Source organism: Dermacentor andersoni, chromosome 11 (assembly GCF_023375885.2).
Source record: "Dermacentor andersoni chromosome 11, qqDerAnde1_hic_scaffold, whole genome shotgun sequence".
In the NCBI taxonomy this organism is placed as follows: Eukaryota; Metazoa; Arthropoda; class Arachnida; order Ixodida; family Ixodidae; genus Dermacentor; species Dermacentor andersoni.
Window position 1 is genome coordinate 99,122,358 of NC_092824.1, and position 16,716 is coordinate 99,139,073.

Here is a 16,716-nt window from a genome sequence, read left to right on the forward strand (position 1 = left end):
TTCGAAGAGACGGCAGTATCGTTCACGAATGAGCAGCGACGGGTGGTGCGGGTTATAAATAGCGTAACACTGAATCAACCATGGTTAATTGGCCAAAATACATATTACATGTAGGCGTGGAAATATCGACGACGCTTCACGCGCTGTGCGAATAGATGACACCACAGCTCTCAGTTTCATCGATTTCGTGCCCTAAACGTGCTAAACGAAAACTCTTGGCAGACAGGCTAAAAGTTATAGTGGTTGGCGGTGGTGTCGCGGCAGGCGGCATTAACTAAGCTAAACTGGCGTGCCCGGCCAGAAAACGTTTCCCTTGGGGACCTGTTACGTTTATTAACGAGAGCATTTCATCAAACGTTGGTGTCGCAGAAAAATCCGGTGTCGGCGTCTTGCGCCGGCATCCCCGTGAGCGAAGATTTCCGCATATATTTAGGTATATGTATGGGCCACGCTTTGCTATATGACATGCGGGTTATATTGCGACATCATTGTGTGACTTAAGGTTGCTCCTAACCTGTCTTACATTCTTGACGAAGTTATTTACCGGAAATTTGAGAATGTCATCCCACAAACAAATGTCATGAAACGAAACACGGACAGCGCATGCCTCTTATGTTGAATCTTCTCAGACTAAAATAAATAAAAATGCGTAAGAATAACAGAAACCTGAAAATGATGAATTTTTTTGGCGCGGCTCTGCACTGCCTCCGGGATCGGCCCACGCAAGAGGGCGCGTTTCTTGCAGAAAGCTCGCCTTCGTTTCCCGGTGAACGTTGCGATTACATAAGTTGCAGCTGCCGGGAAGTGTGAGAGCAGTCAGGGATATTTGAATGCTATCGCGTTCCGCTGTTTGTGGCGGCTGCTGTAAATCGCGCCCACGTGTCACCCACGCGATGTCTCTCGCGATCTCCCGATTAGCGGCGCAGTCACGTGTGTGGGCAAGCTCTAATATTTGTTGACGCCGAATGGTGTTCGAGCTTTGCTGGGTTAAGGTGAAACTGCGCAAGATATGATTTTAAGGCCTACGGTGTTAGGTCATGAGACCTCCGACGGCCGAACACCGTAGCCATTACAGTCATATCATATGCACCGTGATTTCTTTCTTTGTTGTATTTTTTTTTCAACAGCTTGGCTAGCGTTAGTTGGGACACACGGTATACTTCGAGGCCAACCTACGTGAGCTTAAAAGCATGCTAAGCAGCCGTACATGGTCCGACTGTGCGCATATATAGGCTTCCTTCCGCAGACTTGAAATAAAGCGTCTTCCATACAATATCTCTCGTAAAATTCGTGAATCGAAACACGATGATTCGAAAAGCGTTTCACTTCGCAACTTAACGCAGCAAAAGAGAGAGCTAGAACCGACTTCCGTCCCGGCTTGAACTTTGAGGCCCCACTCAAAACCTCATACGCGTGTTCTCGCCTGAATGCATCTCGCGCACCATGTACACCCTGCAGCCCGGTGCTACACCAATGCGCAGCCCACGGGGGTGGGCAGCTGGCCTTATACGGCGGGCGCTGCGCTATTCTTCACGGGAGATAAGTTATGCAAATTGATGGCGACGTGTGAGCCTCCATTTCCATACATCAGTATAACGCGCTTGCGCATTAGCGTGCTTATAGAGACGGGCCGACCACCCGCGCGAAGAGAGCCCGAACAGGAAAAGGCTGGCGCGGCCGCGAGCCTTAATTCTAATGCCCGGCGGGACCGATGCTAGCAGACGGCTGCGAACGACTGGCAGAATTCCTTTCGCTAATCTCTTGCCTTCTCGAAATTAAAGCTGGTTTTTCCTTCCATTTTCCGGACTTAGTCATCCGTGACCGAGGCGGGAAACGCGCCGATTAACGCTCTAGGCATTCGTCGCACTGGCCAGACGCATGGGTCACGTGTTGCGCCCTCGAGGTACACGCCCTAAAACGAAGGTTTTTAAAACGCTGAAGTCACGAAAAAAAATAAATATGAGCGACGATTACGATAATCCCTAATGCGAAATTCAAGCGCCGGTCTATACGTCTTTTTATTGTGCGATATATTGGCTGGCGCGCCCAACCTGTTTCGTGCGGCACGTTGCAAATGGAGTGAGTAGTGGCGCGACTGCCTCGCTAATCGGGGCATCACGAGAGACAGCGCGTGGGTGACGCGTGGGCGCGATTCACAGCAGCCGCTGCAAACAGACCTGCGCTAATGCAGCGCTTTGTTTTCATATATAGTATCGTTGGACGTGCTCGTCGCATGCCGCCGGTGAACAGACGGCGCGCACTACTCTAACGTCATCTCGTAGCCGTCGTCGCATCAGAGCGGCACTACGCTTCTCACGCTTTCGCCATGCCCTCCTCCTCCATTTTCCGCCTCATGCTTTCACTGCAGCCTCCTCCTCCGCTTTCTTCCCTCCACTCTCTTCGTATTTCGTCCCCCGCTGCACTCCGCGTTCGCTCTTTTATCCTTTGCTCTGCTCGTTCGCTCGGTTATGCCGACGATGCCGACGCACGTCGGCGCTCAACGTAGGAACGGTGCGCTTAAGAGATGCGCTCTAAAAATTAAATCGCTTCTTCCACGAAGCTGCGCAATTGGTTGCGAGGTACACCGTGGTGGAGGGCCCCATATTAATTCTGAGTACCTATGTTTCACCTATGTATGTTTCACCTATATATGTGTTCCACCAATGTATGAGAACATATATAGGTTTCGCATGTTGATAATGGCCTGTAAGATTTTTTTTTTTAGTGAAAGCACTCGATAATGCCTAGTACTGTCATTTACGCGATTTCTCTTCTTTTTGCTGCCACCTGGTGACCTTGGTGTCATTTTCCATCAAAGGTCTTGTCACTGCTCGAAATCAGTACCAAGGCTTTGCGAACGCCTTCCTATATCCGTTGAAATTCGTTCGCTAAAGGCGAGTCTTTTCGAATGCTTAGCACTTTTGTACTATCCAATGATATTCTACGCCTGTTCTTTTATGCAGCTCCGGCTCCACTCTCAAACATGCGCTTATCCATCCTCGAATATGCGCGGTCTGAGCGATTTCTCTGGAATGCACGAGGAAAGGTGTACCACGGAAACTTGACCCGCGAGATGCGATCTGATCCAATCGAAGACCGACGACTGCGCTCCCTGTTTTCGTTGTGATTTGTGCGTTGCTTGTCCTTTGGGCGCAAGTTTAACCAGCAAATAATTAGAGTCTAAACTCACACTTCGTGCAGTATTTGGTTCTTCACCCTAATTACAACGTGACAATGTTCCACCTCGCCCAGTTTTCTTGCTGTTTCTTGGCGCCGTTCGTGTTCAGAACATCATTACATATAAAACCAGCACCACTTGCACAGCTATCATAAGAAATAGTGCTAATCGGATTAACACTGCCAATCATCTCCAAAGGATGAATGCGCCGCCAAGATTTTCCTCCTCTCACTAACTCCATAGTAAAGCTCGCGTGATACATATGTTTGGCATATTTAACCAATCCAGAATTGCGTTCTGTAGCAGGGCTCCACTGTTAGCGAAACTGAATAATCTATTCATTATACCGTTCACAAAGTTGGCTTTTGCTACCTATGCTTATATGTTAGGCGGCTCTGTATGGCGCAAAGTTTGCCCACTATGCTACGTGTTGAAGAATGTTCACTCACCCCATGCAGGCGAGGCCAGAAGCGCCGTTGAAAGGGCCAGTATCCATAACCTGGCTGCAGGGCCTGCAAGAAACGCAACGCACATTGTTGGCGGTTTGATTTCAAAGCATCAGCATAATAATTGTAGAAAACATTGGGCGGAACCCATCTCACGATGACTGTCGACGCTAATGCGTTTAGTTAGCAAGGAACCAGCAAAGATGTAACGGATTGCCACCGTCCCAACGAGTTATATACGAGGCGTGCATTGCAGCGGGACTCCTCTTTCGCGCTACCCCAAGAACACTCGCCGCCATCTAGCGGCGCCACCGCAAAGCCTGCGCATGGCCTCCGAAACGTGTGGCGCTCCGCTGCCTACGAACGCTGAGAAACGCGTCTTGCGGCAGCCAGGCTCCTCTCTCGCTGTTCTCTCTCGCGCACCCTCCTAAGGCATCGATTGCTGTCTTTGAGGAACCCGTGTTACGTGGGTTCGATTGCACCCTGTATCGGAAAACATTAAATGATCTTTTTGTTGTTCTTGTTGTTTAGAGCGGCACACGCCTGCTGGCACATGCCCAGTGACCGAAGTTGGCATCAAAAAGTTTAATTGAAGATAACTACAGACTCAGTGGCACATACAGAGTGCATTTCCTCTGCGCAAGTGCTACCTAGACACCGAGGGGGATCGGCCAAAAATTGGGCGCCTTGCACAAACTGAGTAGAAGTTCAGAAAATGAAAGGTCTTACTGGGGACAGACAGGCAGACTGAAATACTTTATTGATAGCAAGTGAGTTTGGAACCTCTGTGTACGTGGACCCCCGCGCGGTCCCACGCTGGGGTCAGACGTGTTATTGCACGCTGTTCGTAGTGCGATGCTCGTCATACAAGAGTGAATCGAAAAATGGTTCAAGAAGTAATTTTAATGGGAGTCAAGAAAAATGAATAACGATGGGAGCCAAGAAAAAAGTCTTCACATTGCGAACGTTCCGGCGACTGAACCCCAACGTGGAAGTTCCGAGGGAAACCAGGACGGGGACATTCATACTGAGGCCAAGCTTGCGTATATCGACCTCGAGAAACGTTCTTCTCACTGAGGAAAATCGCTGACAAGCAAGCAGAAAGTGGTCAATTGTTTCTCGTTCACTGCGCTGTATACGCAGAGGAGACACCGCCAAATCAGACGTGTGTAAATAGAAATTTAGTGCAGGGACGCGGTAGCATCGCCTCGCTGACGCAAATCGTGGAGGGGTATTCTGTCAGAGTCTACCTAGGGGACTGCCCATTTCGGCCGCTGCTGATTGGATAGAGTTGTGCGAGCGAGGATTATACGAGCGGCCCCAGCAAATGAGCGGCGGTTGAAATGGACATACCACTAGGTGGACTCTTACAGAATACCGCCCCCCCCCCCCGGTCGGGGGAGGGGGTATTCCGAGACACTCTATATATTAGTATATATTAGTATATATTAGTATATTGACTGAGACACTCAATATATACTAAATACGCAATCTCTTTGGAAAAACGAGGCAGGTGCGAAGCGAGGCATACTGTCTGGGTGCTCGAGGTGTTACATTGGTCATTTTTTGCTTCATTTCAAGCCACTTCGACGTGTTAATTACAGCGGCTTCCCACATCTTCCGTCAAGGATTGCCATTTGTTGGGCGTGTTGGTAAATTGAAAGCATATTTAGCGCCAGCAAACAAGGACGGAAGGGAGACGACAACACAATGCGCTAACTTCAACAACTTGATTTTCAGGAAGTACACCTATATAAACCATGCACAGTGGCGCCACCTCATCCAAATCTTATCCATCCAAAAAAGCCGTCTCCTTATCTAACAGGTCGATTGAAGGGGCACTAACACACGTGTCTCTATTCCGCCAGATAGCCTGCGCTTCAATGATCTCTCGCACGTCTTTATCTTTGTGCTTTGCGCCGGTCTATGAATCCTGTCGGGTTCTTGCAAAGCACAAAGATAAAGACGTGCGAGAGATCATTGAAGCGCAGGCTATCTGGCGGAATAGAGACACGTGTGTTAGTGCCCCTTCAATCGACCTGTTAGATAAGGAGACGGCTTTTTTGGATGGATAAGATTTGGATAAGGTGGCGCCACTGTGCATGGTTTATATAGGTGTACTTCTTGAAAATCAAGTTGTTGAAGTTAGCGCATTGTGTTGTCGTCTCCCTTCCGTCCTTGTTTGCTGGCGCTAAATATGCTTCCGTCAAGGCCACGCGCTTTTCGAAGCCCATCGTTATTAATGCGATTAGCGTTATTTGGGAACTTCACGCACTTTTTGGTACGTCCGTCCGCAGCTAACATGTTTTACGCCAACTTGGGGGCCCGAATGGACAACTCGTACCATTGAGTATATGGAACCGGGCGTGTGGCACTCGGTATGTGATCATTCTTGACTACTCCTCCGGAATGGGTATACGTGCCACTGTGTAAGTGCGGGGACAGATAAGCAGAACAAGGTGGAAGAAGTGAAGAAGCTGGAAACAGAACATTGAATAACTCAGCCAAGGAGAAGCGAAGAGGTCGACATCAAAAGCTGCCGAACGTGAAGAAAGAAGTGATCAGAATGGGACCATAGCACGTATAGAACGAGGATCGCTGACTTTCATAGAATACAGATGTTCGTAACAAAAAAAAAAAATGAACAATTGGGCAACACCTTAAATGAAGAATTTGGCAGTGCGGCGTGTCTTTACATTGCTGTCGACATTCATCGTGGGATGGGTTCTGAGGGATTTTTTTTCCCATAGAAATCGAGCACGGTCATTAGGCGAGAGGGAGACGGTTTCGCTATAGCACGGTATGTCCGCGTCGCGTAAGGCATACCGGGACGGGCATTATCGGAATGCGCCAACACCCGGAATTCGTCGCCAGCTATGCGCCACCCTCCCGCCATTTCGCTAGCGCTTGTCGAACTGGAAAGGAGGAAGCGACGACAAGAACGCGTAACGGGACCCTCTGGGCTAACAGGGCGCGTAACAACCGTGTCACCCGGCGCGCTCGGCAGGCGTTTCCGATGAATATGCCCCAACGTTATATCCATCCGCCATTCCCGTCCCTCTTCTCTCGTTGGCCTGCGACAGGTGAACACACACTCCGCAACGGATCAGCGCTTTTCAGCCCGATTTCTGTCAACTCACACGGTTCGGTAAATACAGGAACCTTCGCGGCTGCTGCTTCCTTGCTTTGTGTGTTAGTTTTGTTTGGCGTTTCTGCATTTTCGTCTTTTTTTTCTCTCTCTCTCCCTCTGCATAACGATGCCTGTCGCATCTATAACAATTCGTAGCCTTTTCTGCTTCCCTTATTTTTTTTTTTCGAGGCTGCCCACCTAGAGTCCGCTGGCTGCACAGTTGGAGCTTCGGAACTGCGACTGACTGGCTCTGGCGGTCACGTTCACGCACGGAAAAAAAAGAGAGAGAGGGGGGAGGAGGGGAGTGCGGCAAACGCTTCGCCCGCCGGAAGTAGCGCCTTCGCTTCCGGGCGTTTCTGCTGCGCGCCGATACAGTTTTATTATTTCGAGTCACTCCAGCGCGTGGCCGCGGGGCCATGCCACCCGCTGACTATGCTGCGGCGACCGCTGGCCCCAGAGAGCGAGCCTTTAGCTGCTGCTGCTGCTGCCGGAAGTGATTCCAGCGGCAACGCAACGCGAAAGGTCCCGGGCGCGCGAGGCCTTTCGCGTCTCGTCATAGCAGACAGACGCCACTCCTTTCTTGAAGCGCGCCAGGGCGCGCGCTTCTCTTTATTCAAGGGCAGGGCTTCGGGCCAGATCTGTAGGGGTCGGGGCGCGCGAGACGGCGGACCCGAATAATCCGCCCCAATCTACTCGGCTCCGTGAAAGAGCGGGGCGGAGGAACGTAAAAGAAGGAGACGGTTGAAGCCTGCGCTTCAGAATCCCTGCGCTTCGAAAGCTCCGAGCTGCGCGCCGATGTAGTTGTGTACAGCAACGTGGCTCTTCTAGTACTCCTGTGCCACGCACACGCTTTCAAAGAGCGTCCAAACCGAAGACAATTGAAATATATAGGAAAGCCATTTACACCCTTCCGCGAGCTTGCGCAAAGGAGCCAATCGCGATCGAAAAGCTCGATACCGATCGGGCTTGATAGAGACCGAGAATTCGCGTGTGACACCGGTGTAAGGCAAAAGATTCTTTGGTTGACGGGGTTCGACGTCTGAAAGCAACAAACGTGATGTAAGAGATACCGTGGTCGAGAGCGTCGAAATAATTTTCGCCATCGGTTGTATCGCTCCGCGAGCGCTTTGCATTCGGCCCCTGTCGAAGTTGCGGAGCGCGGGCCTGGAGTCGAACCCATGGCATCGTGCCCAGCAGTGGAACACGACTGCAGAGCCTTTCTATTGGCCAGCAGCTGCTTACTGAGGCTCATGCTTCTTGAGCCAAACGGTGAACACAGGAGACACAATCACAGGGAACGGAGACGCTACTTCCACCTGTCGTTTCAATAAAGGGCAACTGTGGCTTCGCACGTCTCCACATTACATCACTTTGCCATCGACGCGGCCATACATAATATCGCAAAAAAGAACCAAGCTCTTTATCTCAGAGTCATTTGTTTTCGCGTTTATGTGGATTTTCAATACTCGTCGCTTTGCCCTAAAGGCATGATTAGGAGCCATTACATGCTAGGATCCGGTGGGTAGGTACACGCGGTGACGTAGCCAGATAGATATCTTTCTTTCTTTTTTTTTCTTTTTTTTTTTTTTGTGGAAGCACCCACTTGAACGGGGACTGCGAGGAGGAGAAAAGGCGGAGAGGGCTGGGAAGGCTGCATACTAACACACAAACTACGCGTGAAGAGGTGGGGGGGGCACGTGACCGGCGTGCTACTCCCTGGCTACGCCACTGGGTATGCATGTGCGACCTTTAAAGTGACCGTATTGAAAGTGACCAAAGTTGAACTGTGGCAGTCGTGGTTGAGTAGTTGCACAAGGATTACTGCGAACGTGAGCTTCGAGTGTATACACCATATCTGTTTCGTGCGAGAAAAGCCGTAACAGAGACACCAGGAAGCGACGATGGAGTGACAACAACGACCGGAGGGGTACAGCTCTGCTGCGTTAACGGATGGTGGAAGGCATTCGTTAATGAGCGGCCCACAGCGACTTGCTTTTCTGTGCCTGCCGTCTATAAGGAGCGATCGAGTAAGCGAGCGTAAAAGTAACTATGCGCATTATAGTGGGCCACCTATTATGGTTACACTCGATAACACTGTCCCGGTGCACTGTAGCGCCGTGTCCATCATCGTTATAAAGTAGATTAAAAAGAAAATCAAATTCTGGCGGTTTACGTGCCGAAACCACGATTTGGTAATGAGGCACGCCATAGCGAGGGACTCCGGAATAATTTTGACCACCTGGGGATTTTTCACGTGTGCTCGATAGACGGCACACGGGTATTTCCTGAATTTCGCCCCCCATTGATTGAGTGAGTGAGTGAGTGAGTGAGTGAGTGAGTGAGTGAGTGAGTGAGTGAGTGAGAGTGAGTGAGTGAGTGAGTGAGTGAGTGAGTGAGTGAGTGAGTGAGTGAGTGAGTGAGTGAGTGAGTGAGTGAGTGAACGAACGAGCGAACGCTGGTGACGCTGCTCTAAAATGCGCGAACCTCCCCGCCCAAGTAATGCCGACGGCCGACGCGGCGCTGTACGTAACAATTTGTAGAGGGCCCGTTCCCTTCGGCGCGGCGCATGCAGAGGCTTGCCCCGGCAAAGCACCTTTGGCTTATGCTGATCCCACGGAGAAGCGTGATGGAGGCTTCGAGCTGGCAACAGCAGAAGCGGCGGTGGTGCGTCTATTCAGCAGCCTTCGCGGTATGAACGCCTCCTCCAATCTCGGGAAGAGGCCCCCGAAAGCCTCGCAAAGTGAATCGGGTCACGTTTCGGGACGGCGTGCTGCCAGTCTTCATCTATCCTGACGCGCGCGCACCCTCGTGCATGCACGGAACGGGGGTTCGTTAGGTGTCGGTTCGGAGAGGAGGCGCGGCTCTTCGTAAATCTCGCGCCGGACAAGGTTCCAAAGGGTTCCGCGCCGTGGCAGGCCCTGTTGTAAGACGAGTCGGAGGTGTGGTCCAAGCGGAAGTGCCCTTCGAGCTTACGGCTCTGTGAAAAGCGTCTTTTGCTGGCGATCGCGCTGTTTGGAGAGCTTGGGGCACAAAGAATCTTCGATATAAAGGAAGTCGGTCCACAGGTTCCCATGACTGGCTTCGTACATAAAGAGAGACGTTCACAGGAAGATGGAGGCTTGGAGTGGTCAACGGCGGCTGAAAAATGAATATCACTGCAGCCAACGTTTTGAGAAAGAGACTTGTCTTTGTCAGGGCAGCAACTGATTTCCAGTGCAGCGTTTATGTACGCGTAAGTCACTCTCCCTTATCCCCAATGGAGGAGGAGGAAAGGAAGCGGGTGCATCGAGTAAAGTGAGGGAAGTCGAAGTGTTAAAAAATGAAGTTTGTGTTGTTGTGATGGAGAGGGTAGTGCTGTTGCTTATTCTAAGCAGGAGGAGTGACCAAACGGCAACGTTGCTTTTTCAACCACTGTTGCATTTTATACATAAACGTCATGGGTGTGGGAGGACCATAGTGAAGCGAATGTAAAGCTCAGTGTTGAATAGTGGAACCATTTTGTTGATTTGGCAAATCTGTTCTTAAAAACAAGATTGGCAGCCACCGCATTTTCATTCGCACATGATGTACTCTGAAAGTACATCCACGAACAACCAATATGCAAAATCGAATCACGCCATGTTTTTGTATGCGCGCTATCGATGGCTGACATGATGGTATTTTTTCTCGAAAAAGAATGAGTTTGCGCAGTTTTCTGTGTAGTGTCCATTCTGAGTGAATTCTACCTAGTGCAAGAGAACTGAAATCTGGCACGCCGACTTCAGGAAGCTAATGCGCTGAACGGAAGGTCTCGGTATGTGTCGACGATTATCTCATTGTGCTGTAGACGCTTATCTTACCGCGTTTGAACAGTTTGCTGCTACATTACTGTTTGAAGGCGTTATAGATTGCCCATATATTTGACTGTAAATCATTCTTTGAGATTTCTTTATCTTAAATTTCGTTTTGAACCCAACCACTCGTGTTGGTTGGCTCCAGCTAGTGTTGCCTACGGGGCAAACTTTTGTTTGCCCTGCAATGTTTTCCACGGGGCAAACAAAAGTTTGCCCCGTGGAGGTTCCGTTCTGCCGGTCGAGCTGCCATTCCTATGGAAAAGCAGTCAGTAAAAAAATAAAACTGAACGCGTGATCGAACCGTTCGCAACATGAGACACACGTCATGTCACTTTTCACAAAAGGCGAACAGGAGTGAAGAATCGCTTCCGAAGATCGATGAACGGCGGGCGTTCACGAATGGCTGCATCCTTTCACGCAAGATACCGTAGGTTCTGACAACCACCGAGACCGACAAAGGTGCCGCATAAGTTTGCAGACCGAGAGATCTGCGTGGCTGTAAGGTGTGTGGTGTCAGTTTGACAGTGCGCAGTACCCTGTGGGGAATATTTAGGTCTTTCTGTCCCTGCCTTCAGCGCAGTTTCAATTTCTTGCTTGCTGTGTTAAAATAAACTTACACATAAAATCGATTCATCACCGCTGTGGTTCTAAGCCTGCGACGGTTCTTCTACTTACATCTTCGGTTAATTCAAACTTGGCGATGAAGTTGAAGATATCCCCAAGGCTCATAGCCTTACTCAGCGTCATGTGTCACGGTGATGACAATGACGCCAAATGACTACCCTTGTGTTCACCGCGGGCTTCTTATTAGCAGCTCTTGTAAAGCCAACTTGAAATTCCATATTTCAGCACCAAGTTATGCCAATGACGAGTCGATAGTGCTATGCATGGGAACATCTAGAGTTTCTATCTGTGATTGTAGCGCGTGGAAATGTATAATTTCAGACTTTATCGGCTATGCGCTAATCAGCACGAACACGATTGTATTTGCGACGCAAAAAGAAAGGAAGGAGAATACTGGGATCTGAAGTGCATGCTGACTTTGCACTTGCCAAATACTTTTTTTTTTTCATCGGATAACTGTCATGCGAACGCGCTTGGTTATCGCAGTAAGTTTTTGGTGCCACTCCGATCGCTCTCATAAGTGACTGGTGGCCGAGCTCGAGCCAAAACGCACTAAGAGAAGCCATGATCGTGCAAACCAAATGTGTCTCGCACGTAACGAATGCCACGGAAATTTCATGCATGTCTTTCCCAACTCAGTCGTGGTCTTTTCCTCTTCCATAATACTTTTCCTCCTCAAATACTCGACGATCGGCGAAACTCCTCCTTTCCGCTGGTTTTACGAAATCCACCGTCAAAATACTTCAGCAACGCCGCAATCACTGGCAAACAAGGCCGATCTTGAAGAAGTCTGTGATGCTCTCTTCATTTTCGCATGCGTTCACCGGCCGATGTGCGTTTATGTCGATTTCGTTTTCTTTTCTTTACTGACCAGTGCATAGTAAGTAGTAAACACCGTTTGTAAAGATAGATTCAATCCTACTATCGTAGTAGCGTCCGGAGTAGAGCGCGTCACGTGACTCGTGGTCACGTAATGCAGGCGTCAGCGATGATCGAGTCACGGATGGAGAATGCAGTACTCAGATTGGGTTCACACGTTACGCGGAGTCGTGTGTGTGTTCCTTTTATCATTCACCGTTCTTCTAATGGGACAGTAGAACGAATTACTAAATTGCGCCGATAAAGCATTCTATCAAAGCTCTTGAAACTTGCGAAGTTCTATCGTGGACTCTTTAAGAATACAGCGTCTTCAGCTTTTGAAGACAGAAAATTAAGTGGGCCGGAGCAGACTGCGCCAACATTCACGAAGTAACAGCTAGCTGGTTCAGGAACTTCAAGGCGACGGCGCTACATGCATTTGGTATTTCGCGCCTTTTACAACTTGCCAACAATCTACTCACGATAAAACAGTTGCTTTTTTATGTGATTTAGAAGGGTGGTCTAATTCAGATTAGGTCGACCTATCGTTAATTTCCATTTGACACCGAATAGGCTGTGTCAGGCATTGGCATATGTACGGGGTACGACGGAGCTTCTTCTGTTTGTTACTTCTATGGCGCGCGTGGTGAAGTCGCATGCTCTTAATTCCTTCCGCTTTCTTTCGCTGTCACCAGGCATTCGATGCTTAGGTTATTTCGAAGGTAGCCTGAACCGACCATTTAACGCCACGTGGATGATCCGCCAATATCAGTTTTATCGCTTCAAAGCGACTTACAGCACTCTAGAAGATATTCTGTCAAATACTTTCATATGGCCATACGTTTAATGGCCTCGCTCATTTAGGAATTTATTGAAATAATTTCTCGCCTTCTAACTGCACTTTAACCTCGTATACCTTGTGAAGAGTTTTTTTTTTTTTTTTTTTTAAGCTCTCTGTTAGATGTCATTCGCTGTATCGCAGTATTATACGTATGGTGCCGTGGCTGCTCGAACGCTCCGGAAACCATTATTAATGTTTTATTGCGATCATTTCAAAACGCACGCAATTGGAGCACGCCTTCATACCATAGGGTGCTTTTAGCAGGGCTTCTAGTTACGTCACGGAGGCCAGAGTCAGTGATCACAAATCACAAACTGATGACTGACCTAACTTATGGGGGCAGCGATCGAAAGCCAAGGCTTGACTGTGTGCACTGCGCCTAACAGATGATCTGCGTGACAGTAGCATGTGCAACACCTGACCACCACCTCCGATTTGTGATATGCAGTTAAATGTTTTACTAACACACTTTCGTCCACGAAGCAGCCCTCCAGTCGGCGCGTCTTCACGTGTACGCCTTAACAGGCAATATAATGAAGTACATGATGCGTGATGGCGTAACGTTAAGAGAGCGGTGTCAATCAGGGAGCAAGCGGGAGTAGCCGATATTCTAGTTGACATTAAGAGAAAAAAAAATGTGGAGCTGCAGGGCAGGTCACGTAATGCGTAGTGCAGATGACCGGTGGTCTATTATAGTTACAGAATGGGTGCCAGCGAAAGGGAAGCGCAGTCGAGGACGGCAGAAAATTAAGCGGGGTGATCAAAGTAGGAAATTTGCAGGCGCAAGTGAGAATCGGCTAGTGCAAGACGGGGGTAATTGCAGATCGCTGGTGGGTGCTCTCTTCCTGCTGTGGACTTAAAAATAGGCTGCTGCTGGCGATGTTGATAAGGATGCGTGAACTGGAAATCGCAGGCCTCACGCCATGATTTCAGAGTCGGCAATTATAAACAAAAAAAAATGCGTGACAACTCTGTATTGTGAGTATACTTCGCATATTGATTGGAGATGCCCGTTACTTCCATCCCCTGAGTCAAAAGAAGCAAGTGTGTCCAAGCAAAATAGCGCACGACGTGCAAATTACGAGAACTGCATCCGCATGGGGCATATCGACTACCAGTGCAAGAAACGCGGCGATGCCTCCCTGCAGTTTCCACGCGCCGTCCGTCCGATAGAACACCAAGGGTCACTAAATGTCTATCTATATAAGTACTTTACGGAGACGGCAGCCTCCATGAAAAGATTGGCTACAACGTGGTGTGACGAAACAGCGGAGACCACATGACAAGGCTAGCGAGCCACATGCAGCAGCTTCGTCATCAACAGAGCAGACGATGCGCGCATACACGCGCAAGCACCTGCCTACTCCTCCTCCGTTCAGACCACCACCACCACCACCACCAACATGCCCTTTTCGAGATTCGCATCACTTACGGCGGCTTCGTGAGGCCCTCATTTGCGCTTCTTGCTTCTCATCCAGCTCTGCAACAGTGTCCGCATGGATGTCGCTCCCGATGCAATCCAGCTTCCGCACAACCACAGTTCGTCGGCGCACTCTATACGCAGAACGCGGTCCAGCTAGGCGCGCAGGCGAGTCCGCAGTTCCTACTCCTGGTGCGGCGCAACACACGCCGTCGAGTCTCGCTTCTTCAGCATCGGCCCTCTGTTCCTGCTGTGCCCAAACCTCGCGTAACGACGCGCGCACCGACGCCGTGGTCCGAATACTTGGTACGGGGGTCACTGACGCCGCTGCCAATTACAGCGTCGAGGCATGGCGCGCTTAACGAAACGGCGTGACGTCGAACTCCGCCAGATCGCACGCACGCAGCTCCGCAAGCGTCGGCCCGACGGCAACGCCACCGCACGGGTCAGCGTACGCGATAACGGAAACGACAACGTCACGCCAATGCGGGGCCCAATGGCTGGACGACCGGACGAGGTTGCATTGTGTGTGGCTCCACCGCGTTTGTCCCCAAGCCCTCTCCCTTCCCCCTACTTTTTTTTTTATTTTTTTGCTTCTTTTTGACAGTGTCCGGTGGAGGTCCGCATTATGTCCTCGCGGCAGATGACATCCCCTATAGTCGGATCCAAATCGAAACGCACATCGTGTCCGCGCTTTTGAGAAGCAGCGCGTTACCGATATGATGGAGTGGGGTCGGGCTTTATATTACGGCTTGCATTGCGTGTCAACCGGTAATGGGTCCTGGATGTCAAGGGTGGCTTTGCGCGGCTCGTCCGCTCTTCAGTGTTAGGCTTAGCCTCCTGTTGACGCAGAGCCTCCTGGTGACGCTCTACCGCAGTGAGCAGCCGATTCGACTCGAAGACACCATTAGGTCACTTGTACGAATTCCAGTGGGCGGGGAAGATGCGTAACCACCGGGAAACCGCACCGCTTCACTTTTTTCTGCATGTTTTTTTTAGATGAAATATAATTATTTGGGGGAAAAAAGGGAACGCTTTTCGGGAACGTTAGCGACGACCTGTTCCTAGACGTTAGATTTGAAAAGAAGACAAGAAACCAGTGAATGTGCTTCTTGCCTTATAAGCGGTTGAAGGTTAGCGCTCGTGCTGTTGTCTCGGTCTTGTCCGTGTCTTCTAGCACTATGACCCCGATCGCTGTACTACGTAGGCCTCTGTCTTTTCCTCATTCGTCCTGAATCACTTCTTGTCTAGCTTTCACCATTTACTCTAACAACTTGCCATAGAGCTTGCGCCATCGCTGGAGTAAATTTGCGTCGTGTAGTGATTTTCTTTTTTCAGCTTGGCTCATAGAAATCGCTAAATCACTGCTCGAAGGGTTCCAGCAGTTATCAATAAAATCACCAAAGATCAGCGCTCATCCACTTGTTTAATGTTCTACTGATGCAATGAGATGAAATTGTAAAAAAAAGTGAGCATGTCATTAATGCACAGTCCCGACATCAGCCTTGCACTAAACGTGAATTGATTTATTCGCTGCTACTGGAAGCTTTCCTGCGGGGTAACACTACACTGCTGCCACACTGCGCATAAACGGGTCTATAGTTCGTGAAGGGGCAAAAAATATACGAGGTCGAAGGCAGTGGGAACGTTGTTCGTTTCCATGCGCTTACATTGGAGGCAAGGAAAAGAATGACTGAGGGGTCGGGCAACTTGGTAGTCTATATGCAAGTCTTGTAGGATCCTCTGTGTCACAGAGGCACCCACATGTCCGTGAGATGAGAGAGAGAATTTTTAACGGAAAGGCAGAGAGGTCGGCCTGAGCAAGGACATGCTGTGGCCACTGCGGCGTCCTGCGCCGGGGAAAGTTGGGACAGGCAAGGGAAGGAGTGATGACGATAACGATGGGGATAACGATGCTGCAGGGACGCAGGTGTGTGTGTGTGTGTGTGTGTGTGTGTGTGTGTGTGTGTGTGTGTGTGTGTGTCTGTGTGTGTGTGTGTGTGTGTGTGTGTGTGTTTGTGTGTGTGTGTGTGTGTGTGTGTGTGTGTGTGTGTGTGTGTGTGTGTGTGTGTGTGTGTGTGTGTGTGTGTGTGTGTGTGTGTGTGGACAAGCTTCTGAGCACACACTTAATCGCGTACTGAAAACGCTTCTGAGAAGCAGCCACTTCTCAGAAGCCTTTTCTGAGAAGTGGCTGATCTCGCACCGGATAGCTACGCGTATTTGGTGTTCTGGTAAGCTTCAATGTTTCAGCAGCGCCACGAAAGCGCTGCTGATGTTCGTATGGGACACAAGCCTCAATGAAACTTTGTAAATATCTCTACAGTATATATATATATATATATATATATATATATATATATATATATATATATATATATATGAGTGT

The 16,716-nt window shown here is 49.6% G+C and overlaps 1 protein-coding gene and 1 long non-coding RNA gene across 2 annotated transcripts in view; one reads left to right on the forward strand and one right to left on the reverse strand.

The window, feature by feature from the left end:
• LOC126538977 (uncharacterized) overlaps positions 1-14,663 on the reverse strand; it is a 70,099-nt gene extending 55,436 nt beyond the window's left edge. The window contains exons 1-2 of the mRNA XM_072285343.1: positions 14,343-14,663; positions 3,628-3,690 (exon numbers count right to left, since the gene is read on the reverse strand). Of these exons, the coding sequence (XP_072141444.1) occupies positions 3,628-3,690; positions 14,343-14,364 (85 nt within the window). The 5' untranslated portion in view covers positions 14,365-14,663. The remainder of the gene's footprint in view (positions 1-3,627; positions 3,691-14,342) is intronic.
• LOC140214069 (uncharacterized) overlaps positions 1-16,716 on the forward strand; it is a 128,088-nt gene that overhangs the window by 95,501 nt on the left and 15,871 nt on the right. The gene's annotated exons all lie outside the window — the stretch shown is intronic.